At 39.1% G+C, this 17,886-nt stretch overlaps 2 protein-coding genes across 5 annotated transcripts in view; both read left to right on the top strand.

The window, feature by feature from the left end:
• LOC127448153 (FERM, ARHGEF and pleckstrin domain-containing protein 1) overlaps positions 1 to 8,001 on the top strand; it is a 115,607-nt gene extending 107,606 nt beyond the window's left edge. For 3 of the 4 annotated variants that reach the window (XM_051710477.1, XM_051710478.1, XM_051710476.1), the window contains exons 23-26: positions 2,635 to 2,810; positions 2,904 to 3,011; positions 3,154 to 3,305; positions 5,216 to 8,001. In XM_051710477.1, coding sequence (XP_051566437.1) covers positions 2,635 to 2,810; positions 2,904 to 3,011; positions 3,154 to 3,305; positions 5,216 to 5,291 — 512 coding nt within the window. In that variant the 3' untranslated portion in view covers positions 5,292 to 8,001. Of the gene's footprint in view, positions 1 to 2,634; positions 2,811 to 2,903; positions 3,012 to 3,153; positions 3,306 to 5,215 lie in introns of those variants that run through there. The other variant, XM_051710479.1, reaches the window with a different exon arrangement.
• A 7,523-nt stretch (positions 8,002 to 15,524) lies between these two features.
• Positions 15,525 to 17,886, top strand: part of zmp:0000001200 (dedicator of cytokinesis protein 9) — a 197,106-nt gene continuing 194,744 nt past the window's right edge. Inside the window, exon 1 of the mRNA XM_051710475.1 lies at positions 15,525 to 15,965. Within this exon, the coding sequence (XP_051566435.1) occupies positions 15,849 to 15,965 (117 nt within the window). The 5' untranslated portion in view covers positions 15,525 to 15,848. The remainder of the gene's footprint in view (positions 15,966 to 17,886) is intronic.

Genomic DNA, 17,886 nt, shown 5'->3' with positions numbered 1-17,886 from the left:
TCTTGCCCTGGAACCATTAGCAGCCACGATAAGAAAAGAGGATGATTTTCCAGGGGTGATTGCGGGAGGTGTGGCGCATAAGCTTTTGCTTTATGCAGATGATATTTTATTATTTGTCTTCGACCCTTCTAGATCTATGCCTTGCCTCCACAGAATTATTAATTCCTTCTCCAAGTTCTCAGGATACAAATTAAATTGGTCTAAATCCGAAGCTTTGGCCCTGACAGCATACTGTCCAGTAGTGGCTTTCCAGCCGGGCGCTTTCCAGTGGCCCAAACAGGGCATGTATTTCATTTCCACCGAATTTGTCTGACTTAGAGTTAATTTTGACCCTCTAATAAAAAGATTTGAGCGATGTGGACAGGTGGGCTTCACAACATTTATCGATGATTGGGAAGTTCAATGTAATTAAAATTAATTGTATTCCAAAATTCAGCTACCTGCTACAGTCACTCCCTATAGATGTCCCCCTCTCTTATTTCAAGCAATTTGAAAGTATCGCAAAGTCCTTCATTTGGAATGGTAAGCGTCCCAGATTGCACTTCAACAAATTACATAGGCCGATTGACAAAGGTAGACTAGGCCTACCCAAGATTTTGTTTTATTATTATGCTTCCGGTCTCAGACATTTGGCTTATTGGTCGCTTCCACCTGAAAGGGCCCCTCCTTGGTTTTGTATTGAACAAGAAGTTCTTGCCCCTATTTCGCAATTGCAGGGCCTGTCTATCAAATTAACCGGTGAAATTAAGTTACACCCAGTCATCTCGCATTTGAACTTGGTATGGACAAAAGTGTCCAGAGTATTTAATTCGGACATTTATTTGAATGCTGCTTCGAGCATATGGTTGAACCCAAAATGATGTATTGATAAGTCCCCCTTCTGCTGGTTAGAGTGGATTGTCAGGGGGGTTGCTGCACTCGGTGATCTATATGAGAACGGAGTGTTGAAATCCTTTGATAATTTGAATCAACATTTTGGGATTCCCAGATCTCAGTTTTTTTAGGTATTTACAGTTGCGCCACCTGCTCTGTACTATTTTTGGGAGTAGCGTACACCCCCCTAGAGTGGCAGATACTTTGGGAGAGGTGCTTGCTGCTTTTGATAAAGGACATGAGGCATCAGTGTATTACACTTTCCTAATTCAGAGTTTGGGGGATGGAGCTTTAACTTCTATTAAGAGATTATGGGAGAAAGATTTTAATTTGGTGTTGGAGGATGGGGTGTGGGCTGGGATTTAAAAAAACATCAAGTCTGCATCTAGAGATGCAAGGGTGCGCCTTATGCAATTTAAGATTTTGCATCAATTTTATTGGACCCCCTCCAGAATGTATAGGCTTGGTCTTAAAGGCACACCCACCTGCTGGAGATGCCAGTTGGAAGACAGGGACAAATCCCATGTTTTTTGGGGATGTGTTAGGAAACAAGAGTTTTGGTTGAAAGTACAGAGGTTCGTATGTGAAGTGGTCAACACACGGTTTTTGTTTTGCCCCAGATTGTGTGTTTTGGGGGATGGAGCGGTCCTGCATGTGGGTGATAAATACGTGGAGAGTTGGGTCCTGACAGGCATGATGATTGGCAGGTGGTTAATTTTCAAGGGATGGAAGTCATCTGATACGCCCTTGTTTCGTGAGTGGTGTGTTGAGCTGGGTAGGGTGGCAGCGTTTGAGGAGATGGTGTACAGAAGGCTGGATAACATGGATATTTTCATTAGGAAGTGGGGCGGTTATCTGGCCTTTTTGGGAGGTTCTCGGGGAGGGGAAGTGGAGAGGGATTAGAGTTTTTTTTTTTAATTATTATTCTTTTATTTATTTCTATGTCTAAATATTTCCTGTTTTATTGTCTATTTGTGTGTCTTTGTCAGTTGACGTCCGATCACTACAGTGCTTGTTTGTGTCAAATAACACACAAGTTTTAACAGAAGAATTAATGTAAGTGCTTTTCTAAAATTATAAGCTTCACGTTTCTGCTTTTAAACCCTCCAAAAATTGGCCCCATTCACTTCCATTGTAAGTGCCTCACTGGAACCCAGATTTGTGCTCTTTTAAAGAAACATTGGGACAAGTAAAAATAAATTTTGTGGTAATCAACATTATGCCACAAATGCTGTCGATTGAGATTAACTTGTATTGAACCCATAATATTCCTTTAATACACATTCCTGGTCAAAGAAACAAGTGTTTAGCTTGATTTCATCTGATATTTATGATCCAATCAACTCCAGATGGAAAAAATCAAGTCCCGCCCCCTACATTTTGTTCTCATTCAGTGTCCTGTTTTTTTTTTTTTTAAGAAATACATGGTCTTGCAAAAGCAAAATGGGTTGTGAATGTTATTTCATGTTGGCTTTAATATTGAGGTTTATTTATTTAATATGTGAGAAATAGTAATATGGTGTAATTGTGATGAAATGGATCCAAGCCTTGTTATTGTGATATACAGTATGTTATGCAGTGGACTTGAAAAGACCCGTCAACTGTTTGATTAGAGACATACAGATGTCTGAATATGTTTTAATATTTGTTTACTGATGGTTAGCAAATGTTCAGGAAGACAACACAATAGCATGTTAGTCAGCACAATTATATGTATTGTGTCTAAAGATTGGCAATAGTTGTTGATTTAATTTTTTCTAGAATGCTCAGGGGTGTCTGAAGTGGAATCAGAGGATGATCTCAGTGGGTCTCAAACATCTATGCCGCAACACGGCAACAACTCAGCCAACACACTTCACCGCGGCAACACTACAGCACATGTTTGTTGGCATCGCAACACCAGTGTTTCCATGATGGACTTTAACATAGCGATGGAGGTACCAGTCCAATATCTGTTCAGTCTCTTTCTTTGCAAATGAAAATGTGTAATAATGCAGTTTGTTAAAGCTGATCAGCACTGTATCTGACAGAACCGGCTCTCAGGAAATCTGCTGAGAAAGTTTAAGAACAGTAACGGCTGGCAGAAACTCTGGGTGGTTTTTACCAATTTCACACTGTTCTTCTACAAAACACACCAGGTAAAATGCAAGCCCACACATTTACAAGCATACTCTTATGCACAGAGAATATGTTTACTCTGCTACTGTGAATGTCTCAGACGTGTGTGAAATGTCTGAAATCACACTCATTTCTGTCTCTCTCTCTCTCTCTCTCTCTCAGGATGAGTATCCATTGGCCAGTCTGCCATTGCTGGGCTATACAGTAACAGATGCTGGCGAGTCAGAAAACATTCATAAAGATCATGTCTTCAAACTGCATTTTAAATCTCACATCTACTACTTCAGAACTGAGAGTGAATATTTTTTTGAGAGGTACAGCACACTGTTAGCACGGCCTTGAGTGAAAACAGTTATTACATAATAAAAATATAAAGGACACACATTTTCATTAAAAAAAAAAAAAAAAAAAAATTTATAAAAGCAAATTCAATATTCTGGTAGAAGATATACAGTAGTCCCTGTCATGTAAAGTAAGGTTATTAATTGGCGTCTATATGTACTGTGTTCGCAGTGATGTTTGGGTGTTTCTTCTACTTCGGGCACTTTTTTATCATTTCTGAAATAAAATGGCCGACATCTTTATCTTACTAAGGCTAATTTCATAGCTTACATATTATGTATCCTATATGCACGAAATCAAATCATATTTTCACAATTTTTGTAATTTGGAAATGGCGCTCAATCAAAATACTCTGCTCACAAGTGATATTTACCTTAAATTTTCTTTGTTGTCTTCAAAACATTATTTGAATCATATTTAGAGATCTATTTTCATGACTGTGCAAAGCACAGTGCTACATGCAACCACTGTGCACTATGTCTTATACAATTTTCGTGAGAGCGCTTCATTCTAAGTGCAATTTTCGTGCCAGCACAAGTGGGTGTGAGTGGGAGTGTTTGCGCTGTCTGTGGGTGTGTTGTATGTTAACGAAGTGCCACAAAGTGCGATTTGCTATTTTCCTGAGAAATAGGTGATTGCGCTAAGTCGTTTCAGTAGCACGCCTGTTCTCAGCGTAAAGTCTAAATTCAGTTCCTACATTTGCAGTTTGGAGATTCTACAAGCAGGTGGTAATAAAGTTATAAAAGGAGTGTGTCACTGTCATGGAAATATACCTGACATTCAATGAGGATGCATGTAATGCACAAAAGAACTATTCTATTCTTCTAGTTCATTGCATACAGTTCATTTACACTACCAACTTCTTATGAATGTGCTGTCTTTGTTTCTATCGCTGCTGCTTGAGGGAATGGACTATATAATAATCAGAGAAGAACCTCTGAATTAAACTGCACTTGACTCATTAGTGCGTTGTGCGCGTTTTCACCAAACCCACTTGTGCCTAGACTTAGCTCATGCTTGCACGAAAATACCAAAACTTCATGGCCATGCCGATTGACTTTACACTCATGACTTAAAGCATAGTGCACTTAGTGCTAGCGCTCTTAAAATAGGGCCCTTAATCTCAAGTATGCTCTTCACTGACACTTTTGTTGACTTGGTTTACACACTAACCTTTAAAAAACAAAAAGCAAAAAAAAATAAAAAATCATATTAGGGACAAAATTTGTTTGGTGTGGTTAAAATAAAACCACAATTGTGGGACAGTTGTAATTTTTTAAAAATGAAAAGAAATCATTTTCACAGTAAATATTGAAATGGTTTGTTTATTTCTCTCTTTGTTTAGATTATCAAAGTTTTAAACATGTAATAATTTGTATTTTTATGATGAATTTTCATAGTTAAATATTACTTAAGTCTGGATCTGTGACAGGCTAAACAGTCAAATCTATAATCATTTGAAAAGTACCAAAATAAATTATTAAGTCCTGGTTAAAAAAATAAATAAATCAATTAAGTTTTAAGGTAACCATGTATCAAAAAAAAGAAAAAAAAGAAATCTGTTCATTTTGATGAAAATCAACCCCTGATATATGAAACACAAGCTATACAATAACTGGTTGAATGGGTGTTTTGCATCATTTTGTGTCTTGTATTTTAGCATGTCTGAAACAATGTATTGACCAATCAGCATCCATGACTAGATAATCTGTTTTATAAATAAAATACAAGAGTTGAGAAAGAATGTTTGATATTATATTTATTGCTATTTTATCATTTGTTTGGTATGTTAGTATTTAGTAGTATATAGTATTGCTATATTGTTGTTGTAATGTGTTTGTAGTGTTGTAAGATTTTCATCTGTGTGATGTTGTTTGTACAGATGGATGATGGTAATAAGGAGCGCAACAGTCTCTGCAAGGAGAATCCGCTATCTGAACAGAACAGAACCCGACTGATATGGACAGAACCCCACAGAATCTGCTGTCTGAACCCGAGAGAACACCAGAGAGAACAACCCGAGAGAAACCACCAGAGCCATGGAGCCTTAGGGAGCAAACATCTGAGTGTCTTTGTGTGTTTTTTTGTTTTTGACAATGTCGCATTTGTGACTGACTATTTTATCATAATAATATGTCATTAAAGGGGAATAACGCCATTTCATTTCTGAGCCCCTAAAATAATTTCTTCAGTAAAAATATCAGCTTCTGACAGGATTCAACCCTATTATTTGTATATCTTCTTATTTGTTTGTACAACACAGAACTGTCTATTTTCCTTGGAACATGTAAGGAGATATTTTGAAGAATGTCCTGGGTGCTCTTCCATACATGAATATAAATGAGGACTGGGGCTGTTAACCTTCAAAAAGACAAAAGGTCACAATAAAAGTACCATAAAAAGTAGTATGAAATACTATGGTATGACTTAAGAGGGCATAGAATATAGTCTACTTGTCATATGCCACTTTTTTTTTTTGGAGCTTGACCGCCAGTCATTCATTTAGAAGACAACATTTTAGACATTCTGCAAAATATCTTATTATAAATACCTATTCCACAGGAGAACAAAAATCAAACAGGGTTAGAACAACATGAGTGTGTGCAAAAGATGACAACACTTTCTATCACTTTTAAAGTGAAGAAAAATGTTGTGAGTTAAAAAAAAAAGAAAAAAAGATTCAGAGCAAAACAGCAGAATCAAATAGTTTTTGTGGCAGTAGTGAAATGTTTAAGGCTGTCTGGCCAATAAAAGGTTACTGGCTGAATGCCAGGTGTGGGCGAGTCAACCTGGAGAAGTACCAAGTTCCTTTATCACCACTGTGCCAGTAGGCAGGGTTTCTCCAGGGAACTAGCCTGCTATTAGCCACTTTGGATCAAAAGGCTAGTGACCTTATGACCAAAAATGTATGGATTTCATATATGCATTTACATTTGTGCTGAAAAGTTTGCATACCATCAGTGAGCCACCACCATGCTTCACAGTGGGAATGGTATTCTTTTCACTATAGGCCTTGTTGACCCCTCTCTAAACATAGCGCTTATGGTTGTGACCATAAAGCTCTATTTTGGTCTACCTGACCTTGGCTTGGTATCAAGAGATCCCTGAATTTTCCACTTCTTAATAAGTGATTGAATAATGACTGGCATTTTCAAGGCTTTGGATATCTTTTGATGTCCTTTTCCATCTTTATAAAGTTCCATTACCTTGTTACGCAGGTCTTTTATCAGTTCTTTTCTGCTCCCCATGGCTCAGTATCTAGCCTGCTCAGTGCATCCACGTGAGAGCTAACAAACTCATTGACTATTTATACACAGACACTAATTGCAATTTAAAAATCCACAGGTGTAGGAAATTAACCTTTAATTGCCATTTAAACCTGTGTGTGTCACCTTGTGTGTCTGTAACAAGGCCAAACATTCAAGGGTATGTAAACGTTTGATCAGGGCCATTTGGGTGATTTCTGTTATCATTATGATTTAAAAAGGAGCCAAACAACTATGTGATAATAAATGGCTTCATATGATCACTACCCTTAAATAAAAGACAGTTTTGTTTTTTGTTTTTTTTGCATGATCAGTCACATTTTCAAAATCAATGCCAAAATTTCACAATTTCTGCCAGGGTATGCAAACTTTTTGGGCCTCCGGTATTCCTGAGATGAAGGGTGCTATATTCACAGGATGTTTTATTATTGGATATGAATGGTTTTTAATCTGACAGCAACATCTGCTGAAGCTTTGAGGCAGTATAAAGCCTGTATTGAGGCTATTATCTCTAGAGACCATTTTAAGTGCTCAGAAAACTGAAAATGAAAACGTTATTAAAGGCTTGGAAATAAAGAAAGAGGTGCAATTCCCCTTTAAACACATGACTTTCCCATAAACATACAGGTGCTTTTTTACTGGTTGTGCTGTGTCCATTAGTGTAGAAAACATCTGTGCATTTTTACTAGCCTTTTACAGAATATTTATGTATTTGTGAAATTTCTGGCCATAAGTGTCACTTGTTGCCTCTAAAAGGAGGACGGTCTGTTAAGTGCCATGATTTTTATAGTACAATTTTCTATGTTTCTATGTTTTAGACTTTGTTTCTATCCACTAAAACCATGTTGGGTTACAGAAGTCAAAGTGCCAAAACCATTTTGTATTTCTGTTTACATTATTGACTATTCAGTCCAAAATGGAAACAAAGATGTTATAAATTTGGGCTTTACAGGCAAATTACAGAGTACATTTTTTTCAAAATATAAATTTTGACAAACTTTATTGAAGCTTATATTTGTACAGTTAAAGTGCCATTAAGAGTGTAACACATAAAAATGTATTTTATAGTATGCCATTTATTTGTCACCATTTAGCATTTAAAAATTAAGAAAGAGTGATATTTTTTTTTTATTTGAGGGTGTGAGAAAATTGGTGTCACTGTCATCTTCAGAAGATAGCTATCTAATAATAGACTTTTCACTAAATTAAGAAATACCAGACACAGAATACATGGAAACACTCTAAGAATTAATGCAAAGCCACAGCCATGTATTACAGGTTAGTTTAGTCCACAGGGAAAGTATAGCTTTAAAGTGTGCTGATAAACCTTATCTTTTAGTTTCATAATGCCTAAACACTGCTTACATAGGAGTTTGTTGGAAATGAAGGCAATAAAACCTCATTCCAGAAACTATTGCTGTTCTCTGTGGTTTTCATGTTCTTAATCCTGCATTACTTCTACATGCTCAGCAGATGGCGTTATTTTAAAGTATTATTGTCATTTAACTAATAGGGGTTCAAAACATTTTAGGCCTATACATACAGGGAAGACCTGGGCTATTTTATAGGGTAGGTTTATTAAAGTGTCTAAATATAATTACTTTTGAGCATGAATGTAATGAAAGGGAAATGTTATAACTTTTGGGCAAAATGTAATTAAGGGTCTAAATGTAATAATGTAGCCACTTTATATAGACATAATTCACAGTAGTGCCATCTTTGATTTTTTATGGGAATGAAAACGAGGGTGTGAGGGATAGACTCTCTTCTTTCGTCTCTTCAATGACATCATGCACTGCATAAAGCTATCAAAAAGCTCCTATATCCCAACTGTCTTTCCAAAGCTCATGTTGTCTGGAGTTTTTTTGTCTACTGAATGTTCATGGAAAGATATTTTTCAATGTTTTGTCTGTGGAACGATCCAAAAACACTTTAAACTGCAGTACAGCCCATTGAAGAGCCCTAAGGTAGCTGTCTTGTTGCCTCACTGGGGGGGTTGCTGGGGTTGCTGCCCCCTTCTGCATATCGCGGCGCCTTTTTTGTGGCGCTTTCTGCATAAAGTGGCAGCCCATGTGGCCCCATTTCGTGGCCAGCCAACCGGGAAATGTTCCGGTTCTCCCAATGGCCAGTCCGTGCCTGTTTTCTACCTCCGTATTCAGCACAGGAAGGCAGCATTTTCCATTTCCATCAAAAATCAAACATGGCGCTGCTGTGAATAATGCTGCCTTCAAGTGGGTCTAGGAAGCTCATACCTAAGAGTTTGGCATTTGTTAATACGACATGTCACGCATTCAAGTGGGAAACAAAATATGGAAGAAGCCAAACTTTAACAAATGCACAATGAATGAGGGCAAAAGCACTTTTTCTGTTGTACCAGTCAATAAACATAAGTGAATAAAGCTGCATCACTTTTACACAACATAAGATTTATTAATGCATGGCATCTAACAAATTATTAATTAATTTGCTTAAAACAAACTACGAAGAGTGAGTCATTAGTTGACTGTCATATGTAACAAATTAATATTTTTTAAATAAAGTAACGGCGACTCTGGTATCATCTAGAATTCCGAGTTTCCCACTCATTAATACCACTTTGCTGTGTCATTCATGTGCTCGGAACTTGTAATTACGATATTTCTGACTCCAGTTGAAGGCCATATAAGGTCTATTCATTTTCCCTCTGTTAAAGGAATAGTTTAACGAAAAATTATAATTCTCTCATCGCTTACACTGGTGGCCAAAAGTTTGGAATAATGTACAAATTTTGCTGTTTCGGAAGGAAATTGGTACTTTAATTCACCAAAATGGCATTCAACTGATCACAAAGTACAGTCAGGACATTACTGATGTAAAAAACAGCACCATCACTATTTGAAAAAAGTCGTATTTTATCAAATCTAGACAGGCCCCATTTCCAGCAGCCATCACTCCAACATCTTATCCTTGGATAATCATGCTAAATTGCTAATTTGGTACTAGAAAATCACTTGCCATTATATCAAACACAGTTGAAAGCTATTTGGTTCATTAAATGAAGCTTAACATTGTCTTTGTATTTGTTTTTGAGTTGTCACATTATGCAATAGACTGGCATGTCTTAAGAAACTCACCAGTCAATCATTGTTTTGAGGAATGAAGGCTATACAATGCTTGAAATTGCCAAAAAAAACTGAAGATTTTATATAAAGTTGTACACTACAGTCTTCAAAGACAAAGGACAACTGGCTCTAACAAGGACAGAAAGAGATGTGGAAGGCCAGATGTACAACTAAACAAGAGGATAAGTACATCAGAGTCTCTAGTTTGAGAAACAGATGCCTCACATGTCCTCAGCTGATAGCTTCATTGAATTCTACCTGCTCAACACCAGTTTCATGTACAACAGTAAAGAGAAGACTCAGGGGTGCAGGCCTTATGGGAAGAATTGCAAAGAAAAAGTCACTTTTGAAACAGAAAAACAAAAAGAAAAGGTCAGAGTGGGCAAAGAAACACAGACATTGGACAACAGATAATTGGAAAAGAGTGTTATGGATCTTAACCCAATTGAGCTTTTGTGGGATCAGCTAGACTGTATGGTGCGTGAGAAGTGCCCAACAAGACACACTTCATGATTGATTAAATATTTCTCAGGTCAGTCGGAATGCTCATGGTACGCACAGTGCGTACGTCCGTACAACTGCAGATTAGCTGATCAACTTGCAGAGTAAGGCTCGTCGCATGCCATTGTCAGTTTGCTCGTTCCTGTTGCATGTCCTCAACCTGGCAACCCATGTGAGCTTCGAGTCTGGGGAGGAGGGGGCGGGGGAGATAACTCTCTCCAATATTTTGAATTTGGACTGCAGCACCCATTTTAAACGCTTGATGTAAATGTTACATATTGCTCCTTTAACCCATTACACAAGAAACTGCACAAAACACTGCGCCTGTGTGCCATGACTCCTGTCATTCTTTAATATGTATCTCAGCCCGATTGTACTGCATAGAGGAATGTGTATGACTTTCTTTCTTCTGCAGAACAAAAATGATTTGATGAAAAAGATTTTTAGAAGAATATTTCAGCTCTGTAGGTCCACATAATGCAAATGAGTGCTGGCCAGAAATCTGAAGGTCCAAATATCACATAAAGGCATCATAAAAGTAATCCATACGACTCCAGTGGTTTAATCAATGTCTTCTGAAGCGATCCAATCAGTTTTGGATGAGAGCAGACCAAAATATATCTCCTTTTTCACTGTACATCTGCCATTACAGATGGCACCGCGGATGGCCGCCTTGGTGTGTAGCTCTTCAGTTCTTTTGTTGTTTTTGTTTGTTTGTCCTGTGTTTAGTAATATTTTTCCAGTCAGTTTTACCAGGGACGAACTGCTGAACATTCAGCAGCATATACCAGACAACCTTTTCCCGGTTTTTGAATATTCGACGTTTGGCTGGACATTTTATTCGGAGGCGCAGCTGTGTTGTTTAAACGTGCTATGAGATACAGGCGAGGGAGACGAACAGGTGCGCTGGTCAGGCTCCGTCGGTGCGGATTTCGAACAGCGCTGCCGAGCATTCATCTAACGAATCTCCACTCTCTTCCTGACAAAAAGGACGAACTACATCTCCTCACTCGTACAAACAAGGACTTTTCAACCTCTGCTGCCTTGTGTTTACAGAAACCTGGCTGAGTGAAGCCATTCCGGACAGCACGTTACATCTGCCGGGCTTTCAGCTGTTCAGAGCGGATCGTATCGCGGAGTTAACGGGGAAAACGAGAGGCGGTGGAACATGCTTTTACATCAATGAAAGTTGGTGTACAGATGTAACAACGATAAAGAGGATGTGCTGTCCTAATTTGGAATCGCTCTTTATTAACTGTAAGCCATTCTACTCGCCACAGTAGTTTTCCGCGTTTATTCTGGTGAGGGTGTTTATCGCGATATACACACACGTTGAATACGCGCACAGCTGGCTGATCAAATCACAGACACAGAACAACAATTCTTAGGGATTTTAACAAAGCAAATCTCACACGTGAACTGCCCAAATACAAACAGCACATTACATGCCCCACCAGAGACAGGAACATACTGGATCAGTGTTATACAACAATAAAGGATGCATATCGCTCTGTCCCTAGAGCAGCTTTGGGACTCTCTGATCACTGTCTGGTTCATCTTCTTCCAAACTACAGGGAGAAATTAAAATCAAACAAGCCAGTATTAAGGACTGTAAAGAGATGGACCAATGAAGCAGAGCGGGAACTACAAGCCTGCTTCGATTGCATGAATTGGAGTGTTTTTGAGGCTGCAGCCACAGACCTGGACGAGCTCACAGATACTGTTACATCATATATCAGTTTCTGTGAGGATATGTGCATCCCTAATAGGACTTATTTAAAGTTCAACAATGACAAACCGTGGTTTACAGCAGAGCTCAGGCAGCTTCATCAGGCCAAAGAGGATGCTTACTGGGGTGGGGATAAAGTCTTGTACAATCAGGCCAGGAACACACTGAACAGGGAAATCAGAGTGGCTAAAAGAAGACACTCTTAGAAGCTGAAAAACAAATTTTCAGCTAACGATCCTGCATCAGTGTGGAGTGGCATGAAACAACTCACAAATTACAGAACTCCTACCCCCAACCCTGTGGTGGACCAACAACTGACCGATGACCTGAATGTGTTCTACTGCAGATTTGAAAGGCCCAATCTCACACCCCACACCCACTTTGACCTTCACTTCACACAAACACCAACACCTCCTGCAACCCCCCTCCTCCCCCCTCCTGCTACTCAACCTGCACTTAAGATCTGTGAAAATAATGTGAGCCACGTCTTTCGGAAACAAAAGACGAAAGCTTCAGGCCCAGATGGCGTCTCACCAGCGTGTCTTCGATCCTGTGCTAACCAGCAGGCCCCCATCTTCACACAGATCTTCAATAGATCACTGGAGCAGTGTGAATTCCCATGCTGTTTCAAATGCTCAATCATTATTCCTGTCCCAAAGAAACCAAAAATCACAGGACTTAATGACTACAGACGTGTCGCCCTGACATCTGTGGTCATGAAATCATTTGAGAGACTGGTGTTGGCCCACCTGAAGAACATCACTGGACCCTTTCTAGATCCCCTTCAATTTGCTTATTGAGCAAATAGGTCTGTGGATGATGCAGTCAACATGGGATTGCATCATATCCTGCAACATCTGGACAGACCAGGGACATATGCAAGGATCCTTTTTGTGGACTTCAGTTCGGCTTTCAACACCATCATCCCAGCTATACTCCAGAATAAATTACACCAACTTTCTGTTCCCATGTCTATCTGTCAGTGGATTACCAGCTTTCTGACAGACAGGCAGTAGCTTGTGAGACAGGGGAAACTCACTTCCAGCACCTGTACAATCAGCACTGGTGCCCCCCATGGATGTGTGCTCTCCCCACTACTCTTCTCCCTCTACACCAATGACTGCATCGCCAAGGACCCCTCTGTAAAGCTCCTGAAGTTTGCAGACGTCACCACTGTCATCGGCCTCATCCGAGATGACGATGAGTCTGCATACAGAAGGGAGGTTGAACAGCTGGCTGTCTGGTGCAGTCAAAACAACCTTGAGCTGAACACGCTCAAAACGGTGGAGATGATTGTGGACTTTATGAGGAACACCCCAACACTGACCCCCCTCACCATTTTAAACAGCACTGTGGCAGCAGTGGAGTCATTCAGGTTCCTGGGCACTACCATCTCACAGGACCTGAAGTGGGAGACACACATTGACTCCATTGTAAAAAAAAAAAAAAAAGACCCAGCAGAGGTTGTACTTCCTTTGCCAGCTGAGGAAGTTCAACCTGCCACATGCGCTGCTGATACAGTTCTACTCAGCAGTCATTGAGTCTATCTTCTGCACTTCAATAACTGTCTGGTTTGGTTCAGCTATGAAATCAGACATCAGAAGACTACAAAGGACAGTTCAGACTGCTGAGAGGATTATTGGTTGCCCCCTGCCCCCCCTTCAAGAACTATACACTTCCAGAGTGAGGAAAAAGGCTGGAAAAATCACTCTGGTCCCCACTCACCCTGCCCATTACCTTTTTGAACTGTTGCCTTCTGGCCGACGCTTCGGATCTCTGAGCACCAGAACCGTCAGGCACAGGAACAGTTTTTTCCCTCAGGCTATCCATCTCATGAACAGTTAAATTGCCCCATTGAGCAATAACTATGTGCAATACACAGTTTATTCTTTTTTATATTTATCCAACACATCCAACCTCTTCTGCCATTTCATTCCTCTGAAAAAAAAAGAAAAGAAAAGAAAAAAAAAACATTTACATAACAGATTTGTATGTTGCACTGTACATAACAGGTAACAGATCTGTATTAGATTTGCACTACGTATGTGTATGTTTGTATGTATGTATGTGTGTGTCTGTGTGTGTGTATGTACATATGTGTATAACTATTTTTTATTTTTTATTATTATCTATGTCTTGCTGCTGTTTTTGTATTGTTTTTGTATTGTTGTACACTGGAAGCTCCTGTCACCAAGACAAATTCCTTGTATGTGTAAACATACTTGGCAATAAAGCTGATTCTGATCTTCTTCTGATCTTCTGATTACAGTCTCTAGGCAGGATCATAATTTCAAGCTCGATTACACTTCCTAGTGCTTGACCCCTGTGCAGAGCGCTAGATGGCGCTATAGGAAGTGTAATCGAGCTTGAAATTATGACTGCCAAGGATACTGTTGTCAAGATATAAAAAAATAAATAAATAAAAAACAAATTATACACACACACACACACACACACACACACACACACACACACACACACACACATATATATATATATATATATATATATATATATATAACATTTTGGTCTGTTCTTACCCAAAACCGATTGGATCGCTTCAGAACACACTGATTAAACCACTGGAGTCTTGTGGATTACTTTTATGATGCCTTTATGTGATATCTGGACCTTCAGATTTCTGGCCATCACTCACTTGGACCTACAGAGCTGAAATATTCTTCCAAAAATCTTCATTTTTGTTCTGCAGAACAAAGAAAGTTATACACATCTGGGATGGCATGAGGGTGAGTAAATGAGAGAATTTTCATTTTTGGGTGAACTATCCCTTTAAAAGTCTAAGATGACATAAACAAAAAACAAACAAACAAATAAATAAACAAACCAAAAATACTCAGAGCACCTTAAATACTGGGAGCAAAAGCAGCATGATCAGTGTCATAAATTTGATTATATTCAACTGATTAGTAGAAATAGTGCAGAAAATCTAAAGTATTTCTTAATCATATTACGTTCTCACTTTCCTTTTTTTCTTTTTCAAAACCTTAAAGCTTTCTGTTTATTTAAATGGGGTTTTTAAATCCCAGATTTTTCAATGTGGTCTCAGACTTTTGGACGCCACTGTATAATCCAATTGCATATGGAAACATTTGCACATTATTATTTATATAAGGGACTTAGAAACAATTTAGTACAATGACTCGCCAGCTGGTGCTGTTTACTAGAGAGGATTTCCTTACACTCTCACTACTGAGATTTCAACACAAATCTCCTCTCTGGGATACTTTTACCTTTAAAATCCTTTAAAAGAGAATCGTTTGATGTGACAAAGTAAAATGGTTAATGTATTTCGAGGTCTAAATGTTGCTCAATATTCTGTGGTCTACACAAATATTTGATTAGATCATTTTCGGCGAATTAACTAATAATACTACGGCGAAGGCATGGCTAATGAATATGTATAAAGATGAGGTGCCAACACTCCTATTACAAAGACTTGGTTAATGAATATTAATATACTTGTGATGACGTTTTTGGTAACCTTCCTATGGCGATGGCTTAGCTCATTAATATTAATAAGACAGCCTTGGCCGTAGTAGGATTGCGTTTAAACTCGACGAGATTACGCCTGACTCCAGCAGCAGCGTGTTAAACCTCCTGCAAAACACAAACGGACATGGAATCATGACAGCACGGGAAAGTGCTCAATTTAGACCGCCAAAACCTTCCGGAGACCTAAAACCACTGGAAACATGGACTAAAGGATCTGTCACATGCATTTTAACATGATGTTTAAAGGTTGGACAAGCTGAAGACTTTTCTACAAGGACTTTTACCTCACGCGCACTCGTGAATGTGCGCACTTGTAGTCGGGACAGCGGAGAAAACTGACTTTGGATGTTTTTAATTTATTTATTTAACTCTCTTGAGAAATGTAATGAAAATTAATAGTCAGAAATGTCATTCCCGGCTCATGCGGAGACGCGTAAATTCACCCGTGGTCTCAGTAAACCAGGCACGGCGGCGGAGCTACGGCAGAGCGTGTCAGAGGCGGTCAGGACGTCGGTATTAGTGGTGAGTATTGTCTGTCCGTCCGTTGCGCTCTCGGTGCTGTGTGGTGTAGCGATTAAGGAACTGGATTTCTGACTTAAGTTTATGGATTTGAACCCCTGTCGCGCTGACCCGTGAACATCAACATTGTGCCCTTAAGCAAAATGCTTAACCCCAGATTACTCCAGAGGGACTGACCCTTTAATAAGTGACACTTCGGATAATATTGAATGCTGGTCTGACTTGTTGTTTTGGGATTTTTTTTGACTGAGTCACTATGTCTAAAAACTGCATGGTCCATAAGCATGCTTGTGTGCTGTGATGTGACTTGCAAAACTTCATAGAAAGCAGCATAGAAATGTATTAAAATATATTACATCTGTCATTATCCATACTCCATATAACTCCACAGTTTCCCTGTCCAGTGTTCAAATTCCCTGAACAATTCAAATATTTCACGATTTCTTTATTGGGTAACACATTGTAATAACTTTAACAAGTCATTCACCATATACAGTATATTTAACTATCTGAATATACTTTCCTCCATGAACTACTAGACTGACGAGCACAGATTTGGCCTTTTTCATTACACTTAGTATGGCCATTTTTAACTTAAGGGTTTTAGGTGAGATTCAAACCCATGTCCCTGTTCATGTTCAAACTTAAAGGTGCAATATGTAATATATTTACTGTAATGAAGCATACAATTATCATAATATGTTATCGGAGATTTAGGAAACATGTTAGATTGAAATACTGGCTTCTCCGAGAACAATGCTACAGCCAGTATATTCTACTATGAAATGTCCCTTACGGGCCGGAATTTCTGTTTGTGTTTTGGCCTGTGTGATCCCGCCCACTGCCCATTTCCCAGTAGTATTTAGACACCACAGGTTGCCAGATTTTAAGAAGTTAAGCAGGAAAACAACACTGTGTGCTGCAGCCATGGAAGCCAGCAATACATCTAGCTAACATAGACAGAGTTATAAAAAACCCACATGAGCTGGTTAATAATTTGCAAACAATAAAAACATTGCAAACATATATTTGCTCATACATTAGCTCATGGATGCCTGCAGGATTTCATCTGAGGGTACACACAGAAATCTGCCTTGTACAACCTTATATCAGAATCAGAATGAGCTTTATTGCCAAGTATGCTTACACATACAAGGAATTTGTCTTGGTGACAGGAGCTTCCAGTGTACAACAATACAAATACAATACAAAAACAGCAGCAAGACATAGATAATAATAAAAAATAAAAATGAATTATACACCTACGTACAGACACACACATACATACATGCACACATACACATGGGTAGTGCAAATGTAATACAAATCTGTTCTATACAGTGCAAATGTTTTTTTGTTTTTTTTTCCTCAGAGGAATGAAATGGCAGAAGAGGTTGGATGTGTTGGATAAATTATATATAAATTATAATTACTGCTCAGTGGGGCAATTTAACTGTTCATGAGATGGATAGCCTGAGGGAAAAAACTGTTCCTGTGCCTGACGGTTCTGGTGCTCAGAGCTCTGAAGCGTCGGCCAGAAGGCAACAGTTCAAAAAGGTAGTGGGCAGGGTGAGTGGGGTCCAGAGTGATTTTTCCAGCTTTTTCCTCACTCTGGAAGTGTATAGTTCTTGAAGGGGGGGGGGGCAACCGATAATCATCTCAGCAGTCCGAACTGTCCGTTTGTAGTCTTCTGATGTCTGATTTCATAGCTGAACCAAACTAGACAGTTATTGAAGTGCAGAGGACAGACTCAATAACTGCTGAGTAGAACTGTATCAGCAGCACCTATGGCAGGTTGAATTTCCTCAGCTGGCGAAGGAAATACAACCTCTGCTGGGCCTTTTTCACAATGGAGTCAATGTGGGTCTCCCACTTCAGGTCCTGTGAGATGGTAGTGCCCAGGAACCTGAATGACTCCACTGCT

This window comes from Myxocyprinus asiaticus, chromosome 11 (genome assembly GCF_019703515.2).
Source record: "Myxocyprinus asiaticus isolate MX2 ecotype Aquarium Trade chromosome 11, UBuf_Myxa_2, whole genome shotgun sequence".
Taxonomy (NCBI): Eukaryota; Metazoa; Chordata; class Actinopteri; order Cypriniformes; family Catostomidae; genus Myxocyprinus; species Myxocyprinus asiaticus.
The sequence above is the reverse complement of the archived record's forward strand: the minus strand, read 5'-3'. Positions and strand labels throughout refer to the sequence as shown.